The 12590-nt window shown below is 38.2% G+C and overlaps 2 protein-coding genes across 2 annotated transcripts; both read left to right on the forward strand.

The window, feature by feature from the left end:
- Positions 1-704: 704 nt before the first annotated feature.
- On the forward strand, positions 705-1469 carry LOC139893027 (uncharacterized). Its single transcript, XM_071876169.1, has one exon. The coding sequence runs from the start codon at positions 705-707 to the stop codon at positions 1467-1469; it is 765 nt and encodes a 254-aa protein (XP_071732270.1).
- Positions 1470-1808: 339 nt separating this feature from the next.
- LOC139893037 (uncharacterized) lies at positions 1809-2411 on the forward strand. Its single transcript, XM_071876177.1, has 2 exons — positions 1809-2156; positions 2244-2411. Exons 1-2 carry the CDS (start codon positions 1809-1811, stop codon positions 2409-2411), a joined length of 516 nt encoding a protein of 171 aa, XP_071732278.1.
- The last annotated feature ends 10179 nt before the right edge of the window (positions 2412-12590 follow it).

Below are 12590 nucleotides of genomic sequence, written 5' to 3' on the forward strand. Positions count from 1 at the left end.
TTAAAGAAAACGGATTTCAAGTGGACAGAGGAAGCAGAAGTGGCATTTCAGGAAATGAAAAAGTTGTTAAAAGAGTTGCTGACAATGACTGCGCCGATTGCGGGAGAAACATTGATACTATACTTAGCAGCATCGAAAGAAGCGATAAGTTCAGTATTGATAGCGGACAGGGGACAGGTACGCACTATAAACTTAAAAATAGCTATTTTTTAATCAGTAGACATTTAAAATTATATGATTATGCTGTGCGGACAGGTACAAATGCCTATATATTTTGTTAGCAAAGCTTTAACAGGAAGCGAATTAAACAACCCTTCAATTGAAAAACTGGTTTATGCCCTCGTGCATACGGCTAGACGCTTAAGGAGATATTTCCAAGTGCATCCAATAATGGTCCTAACAGACCAGCCAATAAAGCAGGTATGACAAAAAAACAACGTATTGTCAAAAAACTTAAAATTGCTTGATAAATTGTAGCAAGTTTACATTCGCTGACACTTGTTGAGCAGGTGCTATATAAATCAGAAAATTCTGGTCGCATGGCCAAATGGGCTATTGAATTAGGTGAGCATGAGATAAGCTTCTCACCAAGAAGTGCGGTAAAATGGAAAGTCCTAGCAGATTATCTGGCTGAAATAGCCGGAGATATCGAAGTCTCGCATGAATCAAAAGAAATACCACCTTCGCCCGAATAGCTGTGGGAAATGCACACAGATGGGGCTTGTGGTCCAGAAGGCGCAGGGGCAGGAATAGTCCTAAAAAGTCCAGAAAGAGAAGAATATACCTTCGTGCTGCGCTTTAGCTTCCCTGTAACAAACAATGAAGCTGAGTATGAAGCATTGTTATCCAAAATGCGGGTAGCAAAATATCTGGAGGTAAAAGAGCTGTCTGTATATGTTGATTCGCAGTTAGTTGCAAATCAATTCAATGGGATATTTGAAGCACATGATGAGTCGATGCAAAAGTACTTGAAACTTGTGCAAGAGCTCGCGGTGGACTTCGATTTATTTCAGATAACTCAGGTTTCAAGAACATTGAATAAAAAGGCGGATGTGCTCAGTAAGTTAGCCGCCTTAACATTCAACCATTTTAAGAAAGAAATTTGGGTCGAGGAAGTGAAAGTAAAATCTATTGAGACAGAAGGTGTATCTGCCGCAGTTGAAGAAGAGGAGCAGAGTTGGATGACACCGATAGTAGAATTTCTGAACAAAGGAACATTGCCGATAGATTCAATAGAAGCAAAAAAGATTAAGATGAAAACACCAATGTATTTTTTAGAAAAAGAAATTCTATACAGAAAGTCTTTTCTGGGACCCCATTTGCGGTGTCTTAATCCAACTCAAGCAGAATCGATCATACGGGAAGTGCACGAGGGAATGTGCGCTTTGCACTCGGGACACAAAACAGTTGCGTCCAAAATAATGCGGCTTGGGTACTATTGGCCGTCAATGTACAGAGATGCTGCATAAGTGATACGCAAAAGTCAGTCGTGTCAGCTTCACGCACTGGTAAGCAAGGCTCCGCGACATCCAATGACACCGGTCGCATCTCCATGGCCATTCTGCAAATGGGCAATTGACATAGTGGGGCCATTCCTCGCAGGACCAGGAGGTGTAAAGTTTCTGGTAGTGGCCATTGATTATTTTACAAAGTGGGTAGAAGCCAAACCGCTGAAAACAATTTCGGGCAAGCAAATTCGAAATTTCGTATGGGAAAACATCGTCTGTCGGTTTGGAATACCAAATAAAATAGTAAGTGACAATGGTACACATTTTGAGGGTAATCCATTCAGCAATTGGTGCCAAGAGATGAACATAAGGGAAACATTCACATCAGTTGAACACCCCCAGGAGAACGGTCAGTGTGAGGTCACGAATCGAGATATCGTGTTAGGAATCAAAGCAAGGCTCGGATTATGCCGAAGGGGTTGGATACACGAACTGCCGAATGTACTGTGGGCACACCGCACAACTCCAAAAGGCGCGACCAATGAAACACCTTTCAGTTTGGTGTACGGGTCCGAGGCTGTAATGCCCGCTGAAATAAATGTGCCAACTATGCGCATAGCTTCCTTCGATGAAAGTAGCAATAGCGAAGAACTGCGTGAAAATATAAACTTAGTTGAAGAGCGCAGGGAAATGGCGGCCATAAAAGAAGCAATCAACAAACAAAGAATCGCAAGCTACTATAATAAGCGCGTACAACCATTATCTTTCCAATTGGATGACTTGGTGTGGTGAAAGAATGAAGCAAGCAGAGCAGAAGATACGGGTAAACTCGGACCTAAATGTGAAGGACCATACAAGGTTATTGGCGTAAGCGATATAGGGGCGTATCGACTAGCAAGTTTAGATGAAAAAGCAATAAAACGTGCCTGGCATGCGCAAACACTGAAACGGTGCTACAGATAAAAAACTACAGAGGGATTGATCACCCCAGACAACTGTTTAAAGTTTTTATTATGTAAATTTTTATTTTCCATTGTAAAACATGACAACTAAGTGTTGGTCAAGTGATATGTTTGAAATAAATTGAATCATGCAATTTAAGCCAATAACTTGTGCGTTTTTACGTTTGTTGATTGCATGCCCGTTAAGCCACACAGGGAAACACTCCGAGTCTCAAGTGGCATAGTTTAGTTTGGTTACTAATACTATTTTTAATGGTGACAGTAGTAAAATATTGGTTTGTTTCAAACGCTCGTACACCGCGCAAGACGGAGACTTGCACAGTCTAGACTATAAAACACAAGTTTGGTTTACTTGTTTAAATAACCCGGACATTGGCGTGGCCAGAAGACTCTTGAGTATAGACATTGGTTTGTCTATAGTACGGGTAAATTACATTGGATTGTATATGCGTACACACTTATAAATTTTTTTTAAGTCTTGAGTATAAAATTATAAGAATTGGTTTGCTTACTTTTGCATAAAACATTGGATTGTTAGCGCAAGAATAAAAAGATCATGAAACGATTGAAGGGTCGCTCACGTCATGAATTCATGGAATTTATTCTAAACGAGAGTTATTGGATGCATAAAATTGTAACCAATCATTATAACCGCCATAGTGATTTCATAAACACGCAATAATTGCACCTTAACCAAAAGAGATATCGAATTATATTCAATCAAAGCTAACAAATTACAGTTAGAAGATATAAAGTCCATTGCTTAGCATAAAAGCGGGACATGTACCAAAATTTGACCTAATATACGCTAATATAAAAAATAAAAAAGGGGGTGGCATTGGCTGGAACGTTTGCCCTACACTAAGGAGAGTATGCCATCCTCGCAAGCAGCGATCAGATGCATACCCTGCTTTAAACATAAAAGAAAAATATAATATAGGGATGCGAAACCTTCAAGATGGCAAGGCCCGTCCCACACTAGCAAAAAACGCCACCCAAGCACGGATAAATAATATCCATCCTGGGTAGCATAACAAACTCAGTCGAGTTTGTCATTGATTATCTCCTGCGCGGAGATGGTAGGATCATTGATGAGAAATTGTAGATGGGGGATCGGGATTTGTTGAAGTCGGGCACAAGCTTCTTCACATATTTCCTTGGCTCCAGCAGTGAGCAGCTCAGCAACGTTGGGGGGAATCACGGGGGGTACAAACATTTCCTGACAGATGACATTCCAAAAAAGGGTACGCTCCTAAGCGCGAGCAGCAACCATAGCTGCACCAAAACACTGCTCGACCACTTTGCAGTCAAGTGCATGCTGGATTATGGTTGGAAGACCTTTTCGGAGATTGTCATATTCCGCCTTTATAACATCATGCTTGGCACCCCACGATTCTTAGGCTGAAATCCAGTCGCTGAAGCTTTCATTTAAAAACACGACATGACCCTCTATTTCCTTCAATTTCGCAGACAGAGACGCAATCTCAGACTCCATGAACCTTTTTTCAGCAACATGATGATTCTCCTCTTGCTGCCTTTTAAACATCAGAACATTGATCCGCTCTTCTGCCTGCACGTGCGCGGTTACCGCAACCGCGAGTTGGGCAGTTAGCTTTGCATTATCCTCTTACAAGGCATTTATCTTGGACGTCTCTGTTGATGAGGGCGGCGGTGGATGAGCAAGCGCAGCAGATTTAAGTTGCAAACGGTTTAGATCCTTGGCAAAGTTAAACAGCGTCGATCGCGTGTCCATGTAAAGTTCTTCGGAACGTGAAAGCGAGGAAAATTTCTGCATTAACTGCTGAGGGGCACATGATTGTAAAAAAGAGAACTGTTGTGCAAAAACTGGAAGAGGAACCTTCATGAACTCATTCGCGTTCGGAATCATTAAAGATGAATCATCAGGACTCGGGCATACATGCTTGGAGTGATGGGATACACCACTTGGACCTGCAAATACGATAAAAATGGCATATAAAAACTTAAAGTCAATATTTAATAAAAAGTCAGACTGTCGAAATTAATACCTTCATCATGTAACCTTTTGTGGTTACCCAAGATTCTGCTATCAGGAGTTTGGTATAGTGAAGGTATTGTGTCTGAATGACTGACCGGCGAACGAGAATGGTTACCGGAGTCGGTGGTAGGAATGGGTGCGTAAGATTCCAACTTCATCTACAATGTCAGAATCAGAACAACATATGAATGATACATAAAAAAGTAAATAGGGTTACATAGTATAATGCAAAATATAAGAGTATGAAGTATACCTTTTTTACAATCAAGAATAGGTTCTTGCAGAGAAGATGAAAAGGGTTGAATTATTTAAAAGGGAAAAGATTGTGAGATACGAAAAAGCCAAAATCCTATTTATAGAGAAAATACGGAGTTAAAAAGTAACAAGGGTATAATGGTAGCCGTACACATGTATCAATATTAAGCTAAACACTTTGTTAAGATGTCCGGTGCACGTTAGCATCAACAGGCAGTTGCATAATTACAATCATTACCTTTTCGGTAAACAGTGACAGTTGTCACCTCGGGTGCAGGAAATGCAGCCGAAAAGATAGTTTGGTGACTGCACGCATACATTACATTTAATGCTAATACAGTATCCGATTACGCATATATATTTAAATAATTTTATGCACTGACAGGTTACATTTGGAAATCAACTAGGATTTTAAGCGGAATTACTAGGCATGATAATTTGATCAGCTGATTTGGTTTCAGGGTGTTGTTGTGGTTCATTATGAGTACATTTTCTTACTAGTCCGACGTCATACACTAATTTTCATTGTATATAACATCAAACTGGGGGACTTAATGATACGCATGTCCGCATGACCATGCGGATTACGCATCCAATGCCCTGAACCACACACAAATTGCCACTTAATATATATGGTACGGGTATAGCCGCACTATATGTGCCTATACCATCTGATGCGAGTTTCGTATACTTGCATAAGGGTTCAGTATATTCTAGAAGAATGTACGGTATAATCAATTCGGATTCTTTTCCTTAAATAACGAAAGTTAGTTGGGATAAGATTGCATTTAATTAGGGAAGAGATTCTATCGAAATCCTAATTCATGAGTCTATAAATACATAGCTCATAAACCCTAAGAACACATTCGTTTACTCATACGTAACAACAGCATACATATCTTCATCGTACGAGCAAAGCTTCATACGATCTTAAAGACTTTCAGGTATGTCTTGAACTATAAAACCTTCATGTCTTTGAGCCACTCAAACTCGTATGCTAGGTTGTTGGTGGACTCTCAAATCGACCACCCTGTCAGAATCGAAACGATACTGGTGTGGGTTATCCACGACTAAGTGTTGGAGGTCCGAATGTTGTTAGTCCTTAAACCCTATTATGCACTCAAGCGTAAGATCACCTTGACATCGTGAAAATATGCTTGATCAATCTCGCATCACCCACTAAGTTACACGCATCATGCGTGGTGAGTGATACATGGTGTGGAGGTATTATTGCAATTTTAAAATCCGGGGCCATATTTTTACACTTTCGGATATGGAACATTTTGACCAATTTCCCATTTTTGCCCATATATCTACCCATACTCTCGGGCTACTTCTTATTCGAGCATCATCTTTTTCCTTCCCTTACCAATCCCATTTTAAATGCCCAAATACTCAAAGTAACTATCGATAAATTACTACCCACTCTGTCACACAAAAAGTGTCCAGAAACATTGAAAAATTTGATTTAATATATGGAGTTGTAATCACTTGCATCCATAAATTTGCTTGAAAACAAAGGGACCAATGAGAACGCGACATGTGGCGCGAAAATCACATGTGATTGAAAAAAAAAAAATTCAAAATTTTTTTTTTTTTTATTTTTTTTCGAAAATTTTTTTTCCCGAATTTTTTTTTTTAAATTTTTTTAAAAAAAAATCACATGTGATTATGCATGTCAATCACATGTGATTGTAAACCCAATCACATGTGATTGTGCATGGCAAATCCAATCACATGTGATTGTACAATTCAATCACATGTGATTGTGCAGGTAAATCACATGTGATTGTAAAAAAAAAATTTAAAAAAAAATTTTTTTTTTTTTAAATTTCGAAAAAAAAAATTTAAAATTTTTTTTTCAAAAAAAAAAATTTTGAATTTTTTTTTCAATCACATGTGATTTTCGCGACACATGTCGCACTCTCATTGGTCCCTTGAATCTCAACTTAATTTATGGACTCAAATGAATATTCCTCTTAATATATGTTGTTAGAATGTCCATTTTGTCCTCCATTATACTTAAAAAGTAGGTGAGAAAAGAAATTATGAGTAACTGTTTTGTTTTTTTCTAAATATAAAAAGCACGGAATTGGAATTTCAGTGATTTTTAGTGTTATTTTGAGTAACGGACAATTATTATGGGACATATATAAATGATAACATACATATATAAATAGTAACGTAGACTCTTTTAATTGGACGTATACAGTGGCGAGTTTAGGAACATTCCCATTGGGTCACGGGACACCACTAGTTCGAAATTTTTTAGTAGAAAATACCTTCTAAATTGTATAGGACACAACAAAATTTAACTGCATGACATCATATATCTTAAGATTTAATGTTTGTTTCTGTTAAATTGTATAATATACCGAACTTGCGAGCATAGCCCAACGGTTCCCCATGTACTTTGTGTCATGGGATAAGGAGTGGTCATGCATTCGATACTTAGGGATGAAATGATTTTCTTTAAAATAATTGCACACCAATAATGGTTTTATTTATATTGACCCTATAAGGAGGTTTTACCGGATTCGTTCACGGACCTCTATCCGGGAACACTGCCCGAATGGATGTGTTCCCGGGTACCGTCGATAGGGTTCGGGTTTTCACCCAAACGTGTGTGATACGTACAAATGTCGGATGAGTGTCATTGAAATAAATAATCTACTGATGCCAAAAAATCATCGTTCGAAAAAAATATTGTATAATATACCACCAAATTTAACTACTCGGATCTCTTATATTTTTCGAATTTATAGTTTTTTGAAAATATATTATCGCTAAAATAGTATTTAAATATTTAGTACTGATAAAAATTTTAAGTATCCAATTAAGTTATAATTCTAAAATTGTCACGGATGTATCCAGTATTATTTAATTTAATACTCTAACTCTAATGGAAATAAAATAATAATAAAAGTAAAAATCAAAGCCAAATCCAATTAAATATCATTTAAGACCGAGACAGATGATTTATTCTGAGCATCTTAAAATATTTGTATATATTTTTTAATGTGATTATTATTTTATTACTATATCAATATCAATATCAATATCAATATCAATATCAATATTATTCATTCTTTTCCTTTTTTAAAATAAAGTTTTGATAGTAAAGTTTCTTACGACCCATGAGACTTCGTGAAACGAAAATAATATTTTGATACTTAATAATTTATTACAAATTTAAATATTAATTTTTATTAATTATCTAATACTAAGGATACGAAGGTAGCTTATATCTGAATTAGCAAATTAGTGATTGAAATTTTGGATAATGATTGTAATTTTAATTTATTGGTTAGAATATTTATTTTTAATTTATTGGTTAGAATAAGATTGTTTACATCTAAAGATTTTATTCCAACTTTTTTTTAAAAAAATGATAAAATTATAGTTTTTTCTTAAATATTTTTTTTAACAACAAGAAGTTAACGTAGTGGTAGCGACTTGTCTTCCTATATGGGAGGTTAGGGGTTCGACTTCCACTCAGTACAAAATTTTTCTTGTTGGTTACCCGTCCATATTTTTGTTACCCGCACATTTTCATGGGCCTTTAAGGTTGCGGACGTTCGGAGATTAGGCATCACCCGCGAGAATTTTACCACACGTGGTGCCCGTGTGAATTCATGAGTTTCCTACCGAGGGAAATTTTAATGATTCGTACCAATGATATGATCAGGTAGGTAGATGGCGACATCACGCGTGATCTCCCGTCAGTGACTCTAACCGCCGTTTAGAAAAAATAAATTTCAAAACTAAATTCCTTTATTCTCTTGAGCAAATTTCAAAGGTTTTATCACTTTTTTACCCAACTTTTATGACTTCCTTGCGTCAGAGCCCAGAAAAAAAGTTGACAAAATGCCACGCAAGTCGCAAGCTGCCCTGCGACTTTGCATATTTGCGTCCTTGCGGCTTTGGGTATTTGCGTCCTTGCGTATTATGCTGATATAATTAGGTTGAACCCAAAATTAAAACACACAATACATTTACAGCCTCTTTCTTTCTTTCGTTCACTTGCGACCACAAAATATTTGCGGACCAACTTCACACCCACAAACACCTTGCAACCTCCCTCATCAACACCTTGCGACCTCCCTCAGTTACAGCATCACCATCAACATCACCACCACCACCACCACTCGTCATCGGTTTGTTGCAGCATCACCGCCACCACTCGTAGATCCGAAACTTGGATCGAAGAAACCCAATATATTCAAGCTCAAAGTTAAAGTAATACACGATGGCAGAAGATCAGGTTAGTGTCATTCATCCTCTTAATTCGTTCAATCATCTTCTCACTCAAATAGTTGTGTATTAAGTTGAATAGATTTTGTTTCGCACACCAAGTGTTCGATCAAATTCCTGAACCAATAGTTTGTTTTATTATAGTGTTTTAGTTGTTTATAGTTGGTTATTTGCGATGAGTAGTTGTATATTAAGTGATCTTACCAGCTCTTCTTGCAAAACTCATCGTGAAAACTCATTTATGCAATAGGCGCAAGGTAACTCTTGCGCCTATGTGTATTGTTTATCTGGTGCACGCAAGAAGCATCTTTCTCCTTTGTGTCTCGTTTGTCTGGTGTACGCAATGTGACTTTTGCGTCTTTGCGGGTGTATTAATTAATGTAATAGGCGCAAGGTAACTCTTGAGCCTATGCATCACGTTTATCTGTTGCACGCAAGAAAAGTCTTGCGCCTTTGCATCTCGTTAGCTGGTGCACGCAAGGTGCTTCTTGCATCTTTGCGTGTGTTATTAATTAACGTTAAACTTTGATTATTTCAGGGATATGTTGAAGCCAAGCTAACGATGAAGAATATGTTGAATCTTCTACCTCTGGTCAAGAAAGTGTTGATTGAAAATCAACAAAAAAATATTTAGAGGTACATGTTTTGGTCCGTGGTTAGATATAGTATACATGAATAATGATCCCGGACTAGTACATGTCATGCTCCAGCGAAAAAGTGAGCGACCGACGCGAATAGATGATAGGTACCCAACCGAGGAGGAGGACATATGGTTCAGTTTTTCCATAATTTCCAAATTAGATTTAGTAGACAGAAGTTTTGTCTAGTCACGGGTTTTATGTTTGGTCGCCGGACGGACATGGCACTATACATCCCCAGTAATTATGATGTACAGTTACCACCAATTAGACGACGTTTGTAACACCCTGATATTTATAATTTTTTTTCAAACACAGCGGAAGTACATATAATTACCAAAATAACCCAGGTTAACGTTTACAAACCACAGTTAACAAATCATTTTAGTTAACATTATTACAACATTCCAAAACGACGGTGTTACATAACGACATTTAAAAACCAGAAAACATCAGAGTCAGCTCATTGTCAAACATGTCTTCAACCCGTCCATGACACCCATCTAACCAGCAGTACCTAAACCTGCAAGTGGTGGAAATGTGGGGGATTACCACAACTGTTAAGTGAATGGATACTATCTAACAGACCAAGCATAAGCAACTGAACAAGCAAGGGTCACAAATATGCTAATGTCCTGAACTAGCATACAACAACAACTTACAATATGAGGATCGACGGCTTGTACGAGCACACGACTTAGCTGATCAGGCTACAGTCTACCGATAGTCCGCTTTACTGTTTCCACTGCATAACCGTCGAAACGCAACATATGCGTCCTTCTATGCTATACCGAACAATCAGTAACATCATGACCCAACCAGGCTACCACTGTCGACCTCACACAAACCCTACCTTGCCACCTCGGTGGGTTCCCAACCTTGCCGCCTCGGTTGGTGTCCAACTATCAATGCGCACATAAGATTGATATGGCCGAAACGGACGGTTTTATTTGTGTGGTGTCGTTAGGTCGTAGCACGTCAGAATCAACCACCAAGAGGGGGTACTATTTTAAATTTATATTTAGCGGGGCCTAAATCGTACTACTCCTTATTATGAGTAAGGAAAGTATAACCTAGAGTCGTATTTTTAAGATATAAGTAGAATCGAACCTATATTAAAGCTTAAGATAGTTATGAAGGAGTAGTGGTTACCTAATTTTGGGTTTTTCTAGTTTATAAGACAAATTAAGTAAATGCGATAAAATTCGTAATTCAGATAAGGTTAAAGCAAGTGCATACTATGATTTCATCAGTTATTCTGCCAAGATTATGGAATGCTGTCTCATGAATAGGCAGAGGCCTTGTATTCATTACACTGGTCCTAAACGCCCCTGTTGTAAGACATGTCATTGGGTAATGCGATAGGCTTGAAGATTTTGAATAGACAGCAACGCCCCTTATCCTCAACGCCCGTGCAGTTTGACTACAGGCATACGCGTTCAGACGGCTCATCTAGTTGAGCGACTCGGTTGAGTGACGTATTAACATTCCACAAAGGTCTAAACTTTCTTAAGCATAATAGAATACATGGTTTACCATATCCGAGAGATGTGATGTGTTTCAATGCTTTCGTTAATGATTGGTTTTAAAAGATAGTTAGGCCCTTAAAAAGAGTTCAACCATAAAGAACACCATGGCCAAGTCAGGTTGACTTCCATGAACACGTTCGGTTATCTTAACGGTCCAATCCTTTATGTGTTTAAACAAACAGTTCCTTAATTAACTAAGAATCCTTCAAGCGGAGTGCAATGCTTGAGACCACATTATGGTGCAGTGTACTAGTCAACACTGACCTGGTTCCATGGCCTTACTTAGCAGAGGTACAGCTTACAACAACCGCTGTGCTTCAGCATGCACGTATGAAGTTTATATGCTTGGTGACTACACTAGCATGGTCTGGGACCGACAATGTACTAAGGGTCTAGTCAGATGTTTCACTACGAAAGAGTCCTCAGTCGTAATCCAAAGCTTGATAGACTTACTACAACTGATGTGCCTCAGTCGATCTTACGTTGTATCCGATAGACTTCTCTTACCAAGGGGTGACACAGATAGTCTACTCTGAATCAGGGTTCACGACTTCCCAATAACAGAGCCAATAACTACGTTCTATTAGTTGGAAAAGTGATTGAGTTTAAAGCATAATCGGAAAGCATTTCAATGACATACACAAACCATAACATTATTTTGGCATTATAACTGCTTACATCATAGCATACACTAAAGATAACTACTCGCTAATCATGGCAACAACATCACAGAACACAATGATAGAAGACATTATATAAAGATAAAGGATAGAAGTACCAATAGATTAAACGAGTTTCGAATACAAAAGTGACAACTTCAAACTCCAGACCGCTTCTAATATAATCTTCGGTATTCTTCTCCGGGTACTAGGTTTCCCGCACGGAGTCGAAGACCTTGAAAGTATGACTAATATTGTACAAGAGAGAGAAAGAAGTGAATTGAAGTGTGTATTAGAATGAATGACAAAGACCCTTTAAATAAGCATGGATTTTGCCTACAAACAGCTAGCAGCCCGTTTGGTAGGCCGTTTGCAGGGTCTGTTTACCAGATCAAGCCGTTTGCAGGGGCCGTTTATCTTGGGCGTGTGGCAGGATGTTTGTGAGCTAGGTAGGCTGTTTGGCAGGCCATTTGGTAGGCTATTTGGCAATCCGTTTGGCTTGCTGATCCCCTGGATCGTAACTTGATTTCTTGTCTTTTATCGTTTTTGCTCTAGAATCTTCGTTTTAGCTCCGATTCTCTTGATTCTTTTTACACCGTCTTCGTAATTACTTGTTCTTCAATTCTAATTGACGAAGTGGGTATTTTTCCAATAAAGTTTGAATCTTTTTTGTTTTTGGACCTTAATACCTGGGTAAAAACGCGACTTTTTAGCCGATATCAAATATCCCACACTTAAACTTTTCTTGTCCTCAAGCAAACTCTCATTTTACCTTAAGAAATCTTTCCGGAGTTTCTTTTCTAATAGCCTAAGCGGTTTGCCTTTTAT

Source organism: Rutidosis leptorrhynchoides, chromosome 1 (assembly GCF_046630445.1).
Source record: "Rutidosis leptorrhynchoides isolate AG116_Rl617_1_P2 chromosome 1, CSIRO_AGI_Rlap_v1, whole genome shotgun sequence".
Classification (NCBI taxonomy): Eukaryota; Viridiplantae; Streptophyta; class Magnoliopsida; order Asterales; family Asteraceae; genus Rutidosis; species Rutidosis leptorrhynchoides.

What these genes read in the sequence shown, in the direction of transcription:
- LOC139893027 (XM_071876169.1), top strand. Translation starts at nt 705, where the DNA reads ATGCACACAGATGGGGCTTGTGGTCCAGAAGGCGCAGGGGCAGGAATA.
- LOC139893037 (XM_071876177.1), top strand. Translation starts at nt 1,809, where the DNA reads ATGAACATAAGGGAAACATTCACATCAGTTGAACACCCCCAGGAGAAC. An exon ending in AAATGGCGGCCATAAAAGAA is followed by an intron (nt 2,157 to 2,243) that starts GCAATCAACAAA and finishes GTGTGGTGAAAG; the next exon opens with AATGAAGCAAGCAGAGCAGA.